Source organism: Trichoderma atroviride, chromosome 7 (assembly GCF_020647795.1).
Source record: "Trichoderma atroviride chromosome 7, complete sequence".
Classification (NCBI taxonomy): domain Eukaryota; kingdom Fungi; phylum Ascomycota; class Sordariomycetes; order Hypocreales; family Hypocreaceae; genus Trichoderma; species Trichoderma atroviride.
The window spans coordinates 2070626-2086493 of record NC_089406.1 but is presented as its reverse complement, the minus strand read 5'-3'; the positions used below and the strand labels follow the sequence as shown (position 1 = coordinate 2086493).

The 15868-nt window shown below is 50.6% G+C and overlaps 4 protein-coding genes across 4 annotated transcripts; 2 read left to right on the top strand and 2 right to left on the bottom strand.

The window, feature by feature from the left end:
- Positions 1 to 504: 504 nt before the first annotated feature.
- Positions 505 to 2975, top strand: TrAtP1_012696 (uncharacterized protein; the record flags this gene model as incomplete). Its single annotated transcript, XM_014088451.2, has 11 exons — positions 505 to 532; positions 648 to 780; positions 866 to 889; positions 962 to 1172; positions 1314 to 1406; positions 1495 to 1502; positions 1608 to 1731; positions 1838 to 2125; positions 2223 to 2307; positions 2393 to 2806; positions 2902 to 2975. The coding sequence occupies 11 exons, from the start codon at positions 505 to 507 to the stop codon at positions 2973 to 2975; spliced, it is 1482 nt and encodes a 493-aa protein (XP_013943926.2).
- Positions 2976 to 3597: 622 nt separating this feature from the next.
- Positions 3598 to 4842, top strand: TrAtP1_012695 (uncharacterized protein; the record flags this gene model as incomplete). The annotated part of the gene is made up of 1 exon (XM_014088314.2): positions 3598 to 4842. The coding sequence occupies one exon, from the start codon at positions 3598 to 3600 to the stop codon at positions 4840 to 4842; it is 1245 nt and encodes a 414-aa protein (XP_013943789.2).
- A 1122-nt stretch (positions 4843 to 5964) lies between these two features.
- Positions 5965 to 8108, bottom strand: TrAtP1_012694 (uncharacterized protein; the record flags this gene model as incomplete). Its single annotated transcript, XM_066115643.1, has 3 exons — positions 5965 to 6065; positions 6132 to 6188; positions 6251 to 8108. The coding sequence occupies 3 exons, from the start codon at positions 8106 to 8108 to the stop codon at positions 5965 to 5967; spliced, it is 2016 nt and encodes a 671-aa protein (XP_065971742.1).
- Positions 8109 to 8341: 233 nt separating this feature from the next.
- Positions 8342 to 14208, bottom strand: TrAtP1_012693 (uncharacterized protein; the record flags this gene model as incomplete). Its single annotated transcript, XM_066115642.1, has 5 exons — positions 8342 to 8483; positions 8570 to 8621; positions 8703 to 13210; positions 13266 to 13431; positions 13494 to 14208. 5 exons carry the CDS (start codon positions 14206 to 14208, stop codon positions 8342 to 8344), a joined length of 5583 nt encoding a protein of 1860 aa, XP_065971741.1.
- Between the last annotated feature and the right edge of the window lie 1660 nt (positions 14209 to 15868).

The following is a 15868-nucleotide window of genomic DNA, read 5'->3' as shown; positions in this document are numbered from 1 at the left end:
CGAAGTTGTATAGTTGATTGTTGGGCATCAAGATAGTTCGAATCAAGGAATCAACATGTTGCTTCGCTTAATTTTCATGAGCTCGGCTCGAGATGCACTGTACGAAGTCGCTTGGGGTACTGTTGGAGTCGCTTGCGGTCTTGGACCCTGTGTGGATGGGCTTCGGATGGAGCTCGGGGTCGGACGTCGGTAGGTAAGCCTTTAGCTGCGTCATTGGGAAAATTTGATATCGAGGACTAACACGAAGCCTATGGCGGATGGCGTATTACAGAGTACAGCGTAATACCAGACGACATACTAGATTAAGCATGTAGAGTTAATAAAAATCCAAATGCCGAGCAACAACGAGAGGTAAAGGGGGTAGATGGCAGCAACTTGTCACAAGTATATCAATCCAATCATCCCCGGCACATTGCCACATCTCATCATCCCTCCATCCTCATTCTTGCTACTCTGTCAACGACTACCTATCCCATCTCATAATACCATCCTTTACAATTCACAATGCCTTCATTCTACACCAGTGCTGAGGGTAAGCCACCCACCCAATTTGCCTCTCCCCCCTTATCCAGCCAATCAACCCTATGCTTCCCCCATCTGATAGTCGAGGGAAAACATCGTTTGACTTACATAATTGCAATCCTCAGGTTGCCCTTACCCCGATCCTACCACCAGCGTTCAATTCCGCAATGGCCCGGGCGTTGGCGGACTTGTGCTGCTCCAGGACTCACAGCTGATTGAGACGCTGGCCCACTTTAACCGCGAACGAATTCCTGAACGGTATGGAATACACTTGCACACCAGGTCTTCTAACTCGCCTTGTATGTTGAAAATGTCACTAACACGATGGTTTTCCGTCTCCTAGTGTTGTCCATGCCAAAGCCGCTGGGTAAGTCCGATCCGCACACAAAAGACAACAACACAAGTAATCTCAAAATAATTAACATAACGCCGTGAATAGTGCCTATGGTGAATTCGAATGTACACATGACTGCTCAGACATCACCTCTGCCAGCTTCCTCAACACCGTCGGCAAAAAGTCCGACGTGCTCCTCCGTATCTCAACCGTCGGCCCCGAGCGAGGCTCTGCCGACACGACGCGCGATGTCCACGGCTGGGGCATGAAGATTTACACGGACGAGGGCAACCAGGACTTTGTCTGCAACAACATTGTGAGCTGAGCTTTTTTGCCCCTTACGCCCAATAAAACCTCCCCCACTACGGGCTCAAAAAACTGCAACGTAGTGGGCAGGGGGTGAGGCCTTTTTTTTTCGAAAAGAGACTTTGCTAACGCGCGGCGACAACATGATTAGCCCGTCTTCTTTGTGAGGGATCCCATCAAGTTCCCTTCGCTTAACCGCTCTCACAAGCGCAATCCTCAAACCAACTTGGCCGACTCGGACATGGTACGTGGCAGTTTCTCATTAGTAGTTCCCACAGTTGTTTGATACGAAGAGAGAGCTACAACGCTAACATGTATATCTGTTTCCTTAGTTTTGGGAGTAAGTACTACTAGCCGTTTTGAAAAACAGGCAACCGGCCCGTCTATCTATAAAAAAAAGAGGAGAAGTTACCGAACTGCATGTCTAACGTGATGGTGTTTACAGCTTCCACCTGGGCAACCCGGAGGGTATCCACGCGCTGATGCACCTCTTCAACGACCGAGGCACCCCAGCCTCGCTGCGTCACATCAACGCCTACAGCGGCCACACGTACAAGTTCACCAAAGAGGTAAGGATGCCTATTCTCCCCCGCCGCCCCCTCCCTCGTAAACTTGTTTATGCAGGGAGCAGGCATTAGTATCGTGCCCAAATCTAACCAATGATTACAACAACAGGACGGCAGCTTCAAGTATGTCAAGCTCCACCTCAAGGCCCAGGGCGGCACCAAGAACTTCGACGCCCAAACCGCCACAAAGGTTGCCGGAGAGAATCCCGACTTTCTGACGCAGGACCTCTTTGAGGCCATTGAGCAGGGCAACTACCCCAAGTGGGATGTCTTTGTCCAGGTGATGGAGCCCAAGGATGCGGAGACGTACAAGTGGAACGTCTTTGACATGACCAAGGTTTGGCCTCACAAGGACTATCCGCTGCGCCAGATTGGTCGGTTGACCATGAACCGCAACGTGAGTTTTTTCCTTCCCCCCCCTCTCTCTATACTCTATTCGCGATAGGAAGAGGTATTTTTTTTCTGTTTCTTGTATCTCTAACCGAAGCAAATAGCCCCAAAACTACTTTACCGATATCGAGCAGGCTGCCTTTTCGCCCTCCACAATGGTGCCCGGCATTGCCCCTTCTGCTGATCCCAGTATGTCACCATCCTTGTTATCTCGGCAGATGAGAAAAAAATCAATAACCGACGCTTTACTAATTCGTATTCTTTCAAAAAATAGTCCTGCAAGCCCGCATGTTTGCTTACCCCGACGCTGCCCGGTACCGTCTCGGCGTCAACTACCAGCAACTCCCCACCAACCGCGCCAAGGTGCCCGTCTACGCCCCTTACCAGCGCGATGGCTACATGAACTTTTCAGACAACTACGGCGCGGACCCCAACTATGTCAACGCCTCGCTTAAGCCCACAACTTTCAAGAACGCCGGCAAGGTGACCTCCACCATCACAGAGCACGAGAAGTGGGCCGGCGAGGTGAGCAGCTTCACCAGCCAGATGGGCCCTGAGGACTATGAGCAGGCCACTGCCCTGTGGAACGTCCTCGGCCAGCAGGAGGGCCACCAGGACAGGTTCATTGGCAACCTTGCTGGTCACTTGTCTGGTGCCAAGAATGCTTCCATCCGCAGCCGAGTCTATGGTAAGTCCCTTATTCTACCCTACTCTCCACAACAAATCCTTCTCTGTCCTTTTACTTTTCAACTTTTGAAATTCTTGCTAATGCCATTTCGATAGAGTACTTTTCCTACGTCGACAAGGACCTGAGCGCTCGTCTCCGCGATGCTACCGAGGCCAAAGTTGCTGCATAAACCCGCCAACATGGCTTATGATGGGCGCTTGTCGTAGGACTTGTGAGGATCTCTATTTTATATACATATCAAGATTACTTTAGCTACATGTTAGTAACCCAACGCCACATTTTCGACGGCGAAAAAAAAAAAACCATATCCTTTATGGAAAATGAATGACGGATAGCATTTAGAAAATAAAATAAAAAAACATTACATAAAAAGCAGCTGCACAATTCCGTCCTCTTATCTACCTACCTCATTACGTGTCCAGCAATTTCAATCAACCATTTTCCTCATTCATACACCAACCCTCAACATACAAATCTAGGTTTCCTATAAGAAATCAAATCATAGGCCCCTGTGCAGGGTAGAGACAGCAGCCCCGCTGACCAAAATCCACCTTCCCATTGGCCGCCCGAATCTCGGAATCCCTTCGGATGCTTTTGACTGGGTCCGCAGCCTCCGCCTGACGTCACTTACAGCTCCCTTGGTGCAATTCATATCAACAACAGCTCGGAAGCTATCAATTGAAGCTACCTCAATTGAGCTACATGAGCAAAAATCTCTCACTCTTTTTTCATATTACATCTTCTTTTACATCGTCTCCCCATTTTCTCGCGTCTGTGCTGAGAGCCGAGGCATGGATGTGACCGCCAGCCGCATCACAGCAAGGGCCCTCCAACTCCAAGTGCGCAGCCAGAGACTTATACGAGGCAGTCTCAGTCCCAGTCACGGCCGCAACGGCCTCTGCATAGTCGCGCCTCAGCTTCACTCGAGATATTCGTCTTCATCGTCATTTCATAACAGCAGCACTCAAAGATTCTCATCAATCTCATCCAAGCTCAGCTTCACCACCACCTCTCCCCTCAACACCAAAACAACACCATCACCATCACCATCCTCAAAATCTCTCAACATGAACACCTCCATCAACATGTCCCAGCAACACCAAGCCGTCCAGGCATCCCTCACCAAGTCCGCAACCTTTCTCGTCCTCACCATCAACCCCTCGTCCCCCTCCGCTACCAAGACGGTCCGCTCCGTCCTCGCCTCCGTCGCCGACCTCGCCAAAAACGTGTCCCTGCGCGACCTCAACTCGCACTTCTCCTGCGCCGTCGGCATCGGCTCCGACGCCTGGGACGCCCTCACCGCGGGCACCGGCCTCCACCGCCCCGCCGAGCTGCGGCCCTTCCGCCCCATCAGCGGCGCGCGCCACACCGCCGTGGCCACGCCGGGCGACCTGCTGTTCCACATCCGCGCCGACCGCCGCGACATCTGCTTCGAGTTTGAGCGCCAGCTGCTGTGCAAGCTCGGCGATGCGGCCGCCGTCGTCGACGACACGCAGGGCTTCCGCTACTTTGACGCGCGCGACCTGCTCGGCTTCGTCGACGGCACCGCCAACCCGGTGGGCCCCGACGTGCCCGACGCCGTGCTCATCGCCGACGAGGACGCCCCCTGCGCCGGCGGCAGCTACGTCGTCGTGCAAAAGTACGTCCACGACATGGCCGGCTGGGGCCGTCTCTCGACCGAGGCCCAGGAGGCCATCATCGGCCGCACCAAGCTGGACAACATGGAGCTCGACGACCGGCCCGACGGCCACCAGCAGGCGCACAAGACGCTCGCCACCATCGAGGACGAGCACGGCAACGAGCACGGCATCCTGCGCGACAACATGCCCTTTGGCTCGCCCGGCTCCGGCGTCTTTGGCACCTACTTCATCGGCTACTCGCGCCGCCTGTGGGTGATTGAGAAGATGCTGGAGCGCATGTTTGTGGGCCATCCGCCGGGCAAGCACGACCGCATTCTGGATTTCTCGACGGCCTTGACGGGCACGACGTTTTATGCTCCGCCGGCGTCGGTGTTGGACAGGCTTGGTGAAGACTAGGATTCTTTGGGATATGGATACATGTAGATGCGAAATATAAACGATATACTGCATATGGGGGAATTCAGGACATGTACACTTTCACTTGGTATAAACGATATACTACATCCAATGGAGAAATTCAAGTACTTGGTATAAGAACTTTTTACTAGGTAGTTATTGGTTAGTCATCCTACCAGGCTCGCACATACAACACAAACCCCCATTAATATTAGATAAACATCATTCTTCTAGAAAACAACAAACATCCCTCAAAAAACAATGTGAAAATGAACAAACCACATCCCCATACCACCAAATGACGTCCTTTCAATTTCGGCATCCCCCCCTTCTCTCCACCCACACCCCCCTCGCACATCGGACCACGCTCGGCATTCTCTCGGAGTCGTCCCCATTCTTGGCCCCGAAACCCACACTTCAGCTTTTTTTCCCTCCTTTTCCTCCTGCCAAGAGCGCCCAACCGTTGCAACTCACACTACCCGTTGGACAAGGGGGCCGCGCCTTTCGTTAATCAGGTAGTAGATCGATCCGTTTGATCATCAGATTTAAGCTTAAACTGTCAACTGCCCCTCAGCCTTACCATGCTGCATCACGCATGCCCATGTGGGTATCCCATCAACGTCACTTCATCACACCAGTCAGAAGAAAGTAAGTAACAACAGTTATAAACAAAAAATACTCAAAGGAAAAAAAAAAAAAGTAAATTTTCTGTGTAAACGTTGCTTCGTACCGATCTATTCTGCCAATTGCCGCGGATAAAGCAGTCCCTCCTCCTGTAACCCTAAATTCGTAATTCATGAAATGCCACTGTTTCCATAGTGAGCTGCAAGTTCCTCTGCGCCTGTTCACTCCGACGCTATGCGCAAAATCCACCATTTTTTCTTCATCTTACTTGCTTGCATTCTCATTCATGCTTGTTCGTTTGTTTGTGTTTAATCGGCAGCGCTCGATAAAAAGATGGATAGGGCATGAAGGGAGGAAAACGTGTGAAAAAAAAAAGAAAAAGCCCAACGTCTAATGATTATCAGCCAAACCCTCAAACTCCAGACCTTATTGCTCCCTTGAAACTATTCTGATAATGTTTGCCATAGCCTGCCCACAACAAGGAGGCAATGTGTGTCCTCATCTTGTCGCAAGAGCCCCGTCTGGCTCCCCAATTTGCTCAACTCCCAAGTCCGGCTGGCAATCCAGCGGATCTGATGACATGTATGAGCCCTCCCAGTCTAAAAGAAAATGACAAATATCTAATATCAGTCAAGGTTCTATAGCTTGGTACTGCGTGGGCTTACCAGAGTTGTCATCTTCAACTTCATCAACAATCATCGCGCGCACAGCATTTGCAGTGTCTAATTTCAAGTATTAGTAAATCGCCACTCGGTTAATTGCTAAAGAAGAAGAGTATACACACCAATCTGGAGGTTATTGAATTCGATACTTCTTTCATCGTCTACCCCTGGCTCATCGGAAAAGTAGGGCGTGCATTTGGATGTTACCTGAACCATCACAAGAGCAGTGTCGCGTCCAATTTGATTGCGTTGTCTGACGTGTGTGTCTCGTAAATAAAACACGCATGCTCTGCCTACTTTCTGGACAATTTCTTTCAACTTGTCCCTTCTCTCGAGGAGCATCGATACGTCGTCTTCGTCCACATCATCTGTGTTGGACATCTGATCAAACAGCTCGACATCGAGTAAACGCACAGTGTCGTATCGTACCCCGCCGTCTCCGCATGCGAGTAGATGAGGCACCCAGTCTGGCAGTGTCTCGAGGCTGCAACTTTGAATAGCTCGTACAATATCGCTATCCGGTCTCTTCAGATTGAGTGCCGCGCTAAAGAATTCCAAAAAGGCTACCGGTTCGGTATTCTGTAAGCTCCGGGCCTGCAGAGCGATGAAGCGTACAATGTTTCGACTGTGAGGAATTGACTGTGTAGATTCCAAATACTGTACGGCGGCCCGCAGGAACGGGTCCATTGGCTGCATCGTTGAGTCTGCCTCTAGTTTTCGTCGTAGACTATGGAAGATTCTCATATCCATCTGAGGCGCGAGCGACGTCAGGCGGCCTAGAATGCGATGGGTAGTGGGGCGAGCTTGATCAATTGCGATTAGTTTTTCGACAAAAAAGCTGCCCAGTTGGCGCTCTGGGTGGCTGTGTATCATCTGAACCTCATCTGCTGTCCAAGGAAACGGCGCCTCGTCGCGGTTCAGACGCTCCTCTGCTGTATCGACGATGTACTGTGTGCCTAGCAAGGGTTCAAGCTGCCATATCAAATAGTCAATGAGCTCCAAGATTGCCGCATACGGCGGAGGCCGTGGCAATCGCCGATAGATGTTCTGCAGCATCTTTGAATAATTCAGCGACAATTCCGTCATTGTGTCGGCCGCAATGATGCGCAGTAGCTTAAGCAGGTAATCGTGAGCCAATAGCTGGGCCACCTCTCGAGGACCCATTTTCGCAAATTCGAGCAACAGACCAAAGACCTCATCCCAGGAACGTAGATGGAGATGAAAGTGTCGCCAGAGATGGTCGATGAGAAACATTGCCTCATCCAAGACGGAGGGCCTTGGAGACGACGGGCTGCGAGAGGCGGGAGAATCGACAGCAATGTCGCTTCTGTCGTCCTGAATGACGATATTGGCGCTCAGCGGATCGTACACATTTGGCATTTCGGTGGCAATCTTCTCCATCGCGATAATCAGCATTTTGCACGAAAAATTGCGAACGGCGGCGTCTGGATGACGTTGGGCGAGCATTCGGAAGGCCTCATGGCGCCTACTGAAATACTCAAAGAAGGCAAGGGCGCAGTCCACGCATTCAACAACAGCCAATCGAATCATTTCTGAAAACTGTTCCAAGTCTGGCGTATTCTCGATTCGCGTCACTAGTTGATCCAAGTGACTTAGAGCCATCTCCATTGCCAAATCTTTCAATCCGTGAGGCAAATCATGGAGTCCATCTTGGTACTGCTGCTGCCATGGACTGAGCGACGAATTATTTCCAAACAATTTTGCTTGAACGAAGCAAGCCTCCACAAATATCGTATAATTGGGATCAAACAAGCAGTGCCGTTTGAGGATGTTTGCATTCTCGCGCAGGATGTGTTCCTTCAGATTCGGGGGGAACTTCGACCTGCACGGGGGTGGTGACAGCCCCCGTTGTTGTGGATAATCCCGCTTGCTCCTGCTCTGCAGCGAGGGAAGAGGAGCGCTGATAGAAGAGCATATATCCGCTATAGTTTTTAGCATACCCTGTCCCGTTTGTGTCATGTACTGATTGTTGGCCAGGGCCGCCAAATGTTTGGTTCGCCATGTTGCGCGAGTCCCATAGCGACACGTTGTCGTCATTGAACTCAAACCAACGGGGCTGGTCATCCGTTGATGTGCGTTCTCGGATGAAAGAATAGTAATGGCCCGATTCTGCCGTGCCCGAGTGTACAAGAATGCCCACGAGCTCGAATATATCCTCTTGCCCCACGTCAGCTGCTGGGTCTCTGAGATGATCAATCGTATATGGTCGCATATCGATCGTACGGGGGGAATGAAAAGTAATCATTAATCTTGCTTCGCTGAAACGTTCGAAGGCTGAAGTCGAATCGTTTCAGATGGAAAATTAGATTGTCTGGTACATCTTTGAGACAAGCCCTGCAGATGAGAAAAGGAAAGAAAGAAAACCATTCGTTAGCTAAATAATTCACCACAAAAATCAACTGGTGTCTCTCTTTACTAACCTCTTTACAGCATCAACATGTCGATCGCAGGACGAGCATTTATATCTGTTATCTAGAAAACCGCATTTTCATTAGCCAAGGTACAGATGGAGAGATATATACGAGGCAGTGCCGCATGGATTCATTTACTCACCACCTTCCATGATTTCTCCCCCAACATAGGCCTCGAGGCTCTCCCGAAGCGTGCGTTTCCCGTTGATATCGCACTGTATGGCGGAAAATGGTTCGAATCGTTCGGATACGTGTGTACATTCCTGCGACTTGATTTGTTGGACAAGCTGCCCGCCGTATATTCCCCGAAGCTCCCTCTTTTGGTCGTCCCTCGGCAGCTGTGCTTCCAACCGATCGAATAGCAGGTTATAGAATTCATCCACATCCATCTGGCTGTTGATGTCGATGTAGGTGTCTTCGTACGTTCGTATGTTTAAAACAAAGTGTTCGGGATCTACGAATCGGCAATGGCTTTCTTGCATGTAGGCAAGGAGCTTTTGTACGTGGAATAGTAGCTGTTGGGAACTACTGTTATATGGAATGTCCAAGCTGAGGATGAACTGCCGAAACTGAGTATTCATGAAAAGCTGAGTGACCAGCGCGTTTAGATAGCACGTATTCGAGAGGTTTCGCAGGCCAACATAGCTGCAGGGCTTAATAGCCTTTTCGCGATTAAATTGGCAGGGTAAATCGTATATATAATGGCCTTCGCTTTCGTCCGAATAGTACGGAACAAGAGAGTTGAGGGACCGGAGTAACGGGCCGAGAACGACTTGATTGTTTTCTGCCAATCTCAGAATGGCTTTGTACAGCTTCTGTCGAGTATCTGGTCTCAGTAATACATTTTGCACGGGTTGTCCCAGTTGACTTCGCAGCTTGGGGAAAAGGTGTCTCCAAAACAAGTCTTGCACAATGTCATCAGGCAAGCTTGAGGAAGCTGGCAGTGTTTCATCCACTTGTAGACAGCCGAGCAAAATGGACAATAGATCATTTGCCAAGACATCTTGCGATTCTGGCTGATCGAGCGACTCGGTTGAGTCGTGGCTGAGCAGCAGTTGGCAAACTTGCGCAGCAACGGCGGGCGTATCCACTTCAGAAGGCATTATTTGGAAAGTCTTGTATAGTAGGTATTCAAGACCGCCAAAAAATTCATGACATTGGCTAGGAACACTGATTGCCTCAGAAAGGAAGCTTGAAATAGTAGACCAAGCGAATTTCGTCAGAGGATAGAACGGTGCGATAGCGTCACTTTCGGATGGGGCGATGAGGCCCTCTTCTATCTCCACTGCCTCCCTTATCATCTCGACAACACGATTCCTCACTGTTGAGCGTGGATTCAAAAGTATTAGGCTCTTTACAAGGTCCGTGAAAGAGTCAAGGTTTGCAATTTCTTCCAAGAAATCGTCGTGAATGAGGCACAACCGCAATATGGCAGAAATCGACCCGTCGATTAAAGACTCGGAGCCGACTTGCGTTGATTCTGAAGCGTAGGATAAAATCTCGACAAGACGTCTTGGAGACGGGTATGTAGCGCCGTCCTTGACTGACTGCCTCGATAGGAGCCAAGTGTTTTGTAAGAGCCGCACAAAGGTTGCCATCAAGGCTTGCATGAGCTCAATCTGCAACGCGGGGGTGATTTGCTCCAGAAAACTCTCATTGGATATGGCCAGTACGACCAAAGAATACGATTTCTTCAACGCCTCCTCGTATGAGCTCTGGGAGAATCTTAAAGCCTTTCTACCCGTTTCATCGCTGGATTCTATCAAGCGAATTGATTCAATGTATTCAGTCAATGCACGGATGACATAGAGTGATTTGTAAGGCTGTCCAGGTGGGAAAATATCCGTGTGCGCGACTGTTGGGCTCTCAAAAAGGTCGATGATTCCGCCATCAGTGGGCAGCTGGACGAGGAGGCTATAGACTTCTTTGGCGATTGCATCTTCCATGCCCAGATACATCCATAGCTCTTGGAAGCGAGACAGTATCTGAATCTCAATAGGCGATGAGCCTGGTTTGACTCGGACTGCATTTACAGCGTCGAAGTCGTCTTCTTCGCGCCTCACCAGGATTAAACCTTCGTTGACTTCCAAGCTTTCCAGAGATTTGCAAATTTCTTCCTCGGTAGGAAGGAACTGCTGGCCTTGATAAAACACTCGATAGTGACTGAAGCCTGTCTCGAGCTTCAAGCTGGATAATAGAGAGGCTGCCGTGTTGAGTTTTCCGATATGCAGTGGCTTCATTTCTGTTTGTGTGCCATTGTCAAAGGACTGATATTGGAGCATCGTTAGATCTCCCTGAACTTCGTTTGGATCTTGATTAACAAACGGCCGGAAATCGGGAGCACACAGTGCAGGTTTTGTATAGTGAGTTTCCACGAAGAGCCCAAGAAGCTGCAGGGTTCGGGCAAAGATGCGCTCTTGCTGGTGGATTTCGTCCTCACTTGTCACAATGATCATTGGTTCATCCTCACCGCTTGATATCCCGTCGCTTGACGCTTTAATCTTCCTAGCGGCATCTTTCAATTGGCCCAAGCAGCGATCGACAAAGGACGAGTGAATTTGGCGGGCCCGATTGAAGGGGTATGTTAAAATCGCTCTGCTTTCCAAATAAACGTCAACGGCCAAGGCTTTGATACCAATGCTGACGCTCTCAGCATCATCGGCGCCCAAGATGATTCGCCAAAGCTGTTCCAAGCCGCTCTGTAGTACATCGCTCTGGTCATCAAGAGCACACTCAATAGCATTGTCGTTGACCGCGTAAAAGACCTGTGCAATGACGCAATTGAGCATTCCCCTGCAAAAGCAAGAAGGAGGAAGACTGGGCAAGTATAGGGAGTAACATGATTGCAGAAACGGATTCCCGGCTGCCGTCTCACGGTCGAAAGCCATAATGACCTCCCAGCCTGAGTTTCTGTCCTCGTCGCCAAGACAAGCCGTCCCAACCAAGAGATTCCAGAGTTTCTCTCCCAAATCTCCAGATACCGCATCTGGTCGATGATAAATAACTTTTGCAATGAATTCTCTTCTTGGTCGGTTCGAGGCCCCAGAGAACACCACAGGCATGCCGGCAGCCCTGCCTACATTGATAGCATGCGCCAGCTCTTCGACAAGTAGCGTCGCGAAACCAAATTGCTCTATGAGTACAGTCAGCTCGCTTGCCACATTTCCCTTCATGGCGATTTGTAAACAGCATAGACTGCCCATTGCAGTGGGAGAGTTTGCCGCCAGGTCTTCAGCACAGAAAGAGTATAGTTTTTTACGGTCCTGGTCGTCCATGCCCAATGCCACCAGGTTATCCAGTCTTGCCATTGCTTCGGATTGAATTTCCGGATAGAGCGACTGAGAATCTGACGTGCATATTGACGACTCCCTCAGTAATCTTAGGCAGAGTTCATATGGAAGTAATCCAGGTGCTCTCCCATCTCTTTGGCATCGCGCTACCAGTTCCTTGAGCATATAGCTGCAGAAATTTATTGTCGATGGATTGAAGTCTTGGATTGGAAGTGTTTGGAACTTCTCACAAAGAGACGAGAGCTCATTGTAATCAAGCAGATTGGCGATTGAACTGTTTAGCTCGGTGAGAGCTTTTGCAGCCCTGGGATCTTGACTCTCTGAGATGCCCTGCCACAAACGATCGGAATGCGTTGCACTGTACATTTTGGTCACGACCAGGAATCCAAGGATATTACTGCTCCCAGCCACGAGTTCAGGGTGACAGTTTGAACCGGTGAGGTAATCCACTAGGTTTATCCGAAGCAAGTAGCGGCCTTGGTGACTGAGGAAAGGATCTTGCGGGTCTACCTCGTGGTTGCTGGTTCTTCTCCAACTCGCGATTAGCTCAGTGCTCATAATTTCAATGGCCATCACTCGCAGCTGCATTTGAGTTGAACGAATCAATCGCGCAAGCATGTCCGTTTTCCACTCCCACATGATGGCGTAGACAGTCAGCGACGTCGAAAGGTTTTCATCACTCGATGCTACGAGATCTGGGTATTCTGCTTTATGGTCCTCGATCAGCCTGTTGGTATTGTCGTGGCCGCATGGCAGACAGATTCTAAGCATCTCACTCAGAGCCTCAATTAACATGGCGGCCCTGTCCTTGGTTAAATGGCCGACATGCTTGTCAATGATTACACCCAGGAGCGAGGATAGAGATTCCCAAAGGTCATAGACATCTTTTAGTTGTTCTTGTGAGGCCAAGCCGATAGCATCGGCGGGTTCATGCAGGCAGTAAACCAGTACTTGCGCTACAGGCGCAAGGGCATCAACCAATTTCGGGACCACTGATACGACCGCGGCAAGGGCTGTTGCGAAGCTGCCGAGAAATTCAATACTGCCTCCAAGGAAGGATTGCAGCTGACGTATAAAGTACGATCCAACGTTCATATAGCCAGGTGTGTTGAGAGGAAAATCGGAGAAGTCGCCGCCTCTAAGCTGCTCATGATATTGCTTCAGCCTGAACAGCTGATGAAGATAATCGGGAGCAAACAACTGCGGGCCATCGGGGTCGGGCTGAAGATGAGATTGCCATTCTTGGATAGACTGAGAGTCGAGTAGTAAGAGGTGCGCTGTGAAAGCTAAGAACGAGTGATACAAGCCGAGCACAGCTACCCGCGTGGCTTGCGCCCCCGGCAAAGTTGAGAGGCCATTTCTAGAGCGATTGTTAGATGGGAATTGAAACTCTACAGTTATAACTTGAGACATACTGTCTATTTATCGTAGCATCGATGATGTTTGGTAAATATAACCAGAACGATTTATTGCTTCGAAGCGACTCGAGTACAACTTGCGGGTTGCTCTGCTTGGCAAATGTGAGAAACTTGTCTAACCATTCTCGAATCTGTTGAATGGAGGCTGGGTCTGGATTTGGCTCTGCATGAAAAGGACTGTTAGCACCCTGTTATTAAAAGTTCCATGATACGTTGGATACTAACGAGATGAAAAGTAAGTTTGAAGGCGAGTCGATGTTTCCAGTAGCGTATTCTGCGTATTGCTGTAGGGAAATTCCATTGTAGGATCTGCCATGGGACCGTCCAGGAGCGATTGGTCAAATACGAGTTCAACCTCTTCTGCCACGCCATCGTCTTCTTGTATGGTGATGACTTCAACAGGCGGGCTTGGAGACGCCACGGGCGAGGCATGCGCGAGTCCCAGATGTCCATTGCCGTTGAGAGCCAGGCCAAGGTCGGCTTCTTCTTCGATGCTCTTCTGAACCTGGTCCTCCTCGGGGGTTTGTATTCGGACTTTGGAAGGAGAGAAGTACTGCGGGGCGGAGGGAGAGGCTGTGGAATCGCTGTAGGGCGCATTTCTTAAATTGATGGTCACTCGGCTGGACGTTGGTGGCTCGGGGGAGAAGGCTGGCGAATTCGCAGCCTGGGGCGGTGTTCGAGGTTGCTGGGAGCCCCGGTCGACCTTCATCTTGTCGTCCAGGGCGGCGACGCTGGTGTTGACGGTGGAGAATGGACTGGAGCCAGATTCTGAGCGGTGCAGGCCTGTTTCGACAGAGGCCGAAGGCGAGCCCGAGGCTGAGGTGCGCCGGCGCTTGCGAGACGAAACGTCGCTGTCGTCAAAGGGATTCGGCCGGGTCGAGCTCGGCTCAGGAGAGGTCTTGGGAATCTGGATCTCGGAGGTCTCTGGGACGGTCTCCATCTGGCCGATGCGGGTGATGGTGGCAGCACGAAGCGTCGAGGTCCAAAGACGTCACGGCGACGCGAGGGCCGTCTGGGCGGCAGCTATAGAGAATTAACATGTGTGGTTGCAAAGGCCGCCGTGCGCAGAGCGAAGGCTGGACTGCAGTAGAGTAACGAGGCTGAGGGCAACTGCGGCTATGGATGCGGAGCGGACAAGGGGAGCAGAGGCTGGACGGCCAGACTGATGCTGATGCTGATGCAGATGCAGACGAGTCGCCGCAAAAAAAAGTGGTGTCGACTCGCGATGAAGTCAGGATTCGGAGAAGCAGCATTGGAGGGACGCGGTGCTTGTGTGGAACCAAGGCGAGGGGTAGCTATAACTAGGCCCCAACGTGGTAGCGGGCAGCTGTGGTGGGGTGTTGCCTTACCTCTGTTAGCGCAGTACCTGCGGCGGCAGCGCTGGATCGGGTGCCCGATGAGTCTGGCACGGATTGATAAGTGCTGGAAGCAGCACTGATGAGGATGGGAGTCGTCTTGGTTCCCTTGAATGATGAAGATGCAATACAAAGATAATACTGCTGCCGATGTAGCCGAACTGCTGTCGATGGCACTGGCCGACGTTTGCTCTCGATGCTGGAGAGATGTATTGGGGCTAATCGACTGTGATGCCGTGATTAGATCTTGGCAGGCTGTGCCAGGTAGGTACCAAGTATGCAGATATCGGAGTGTATTGGTACATGTACTAGTCTTACAGCCACATGTGTGTTGATACAAAGAGTCTGCTTGATTAATACCAGTCTGGATACTGGAGGTATTAAGAGAGCCGCCAACCACAATAGAAGGCAGAATAAATGGATGCAAGGCTCGATGCCCTCCCGGGTGTTCTCCCGGGGTCTCGACTTGGGCTCGGACGTGGACTGGGGATTGGGCTTGAGATACCCAAGTGACATCAATGTATTTGCTGCATATGCCGCAGATGCCTTGCAAATTGACTGCAACTCCAGCGTTGCCTGCAGGCAGCCTTTGGAATAGCGGGCGTACAGATATCAATGAGATGTGGTAATTGCCTACCTATGGGCCACTTACTGTAGTGCGTGAAGCGGAGAGGGTGATGCGTAACTGGAGGTGGCTAGTGGTTAGGCGCGGCTACAGGGGTGCGGCGGGCCGCGACGGCGAAAGTGACAGCTGCAGTCCAGATGTCGAGCCCCGATAGGACCAAAGATGGCGATGTTGCAGCTACTGGTGTTCTATCGCCCAAAGAGATGGCGATGATGCAGTTGTTGGTGTTCTATCGCCCAAAGATATGGCGATGACGCGGTTGGGGTCTTTTTTTTCTTTCCTTCTTGGAACATTGGCTTGGGGCAGCGGCTTTTTATACACGCATCCACGGGTGGATTCTCTCTGCTGCGCAATCTGGATGCACCTTTTGTGCTCTGCGGTGGATAAAACGCAACCGAGATATACAGTACTTCTTTCGGTAGTCACGACAGTTCACAGAGCCTCATGAGCCTCATTGGCAACACATCAATATGTACTCGTTGAGTATGTGTCTTTTATCTCGGTATATATAGCCTTGGTGACCCACAGTGAACAACTGTTACCAAGTATAGCATCGTCATCAAAGCTTCTTTTGGTGTTTGAGGACCACAAGTTCAAGCCTCACTCTTACTAGGTGGATT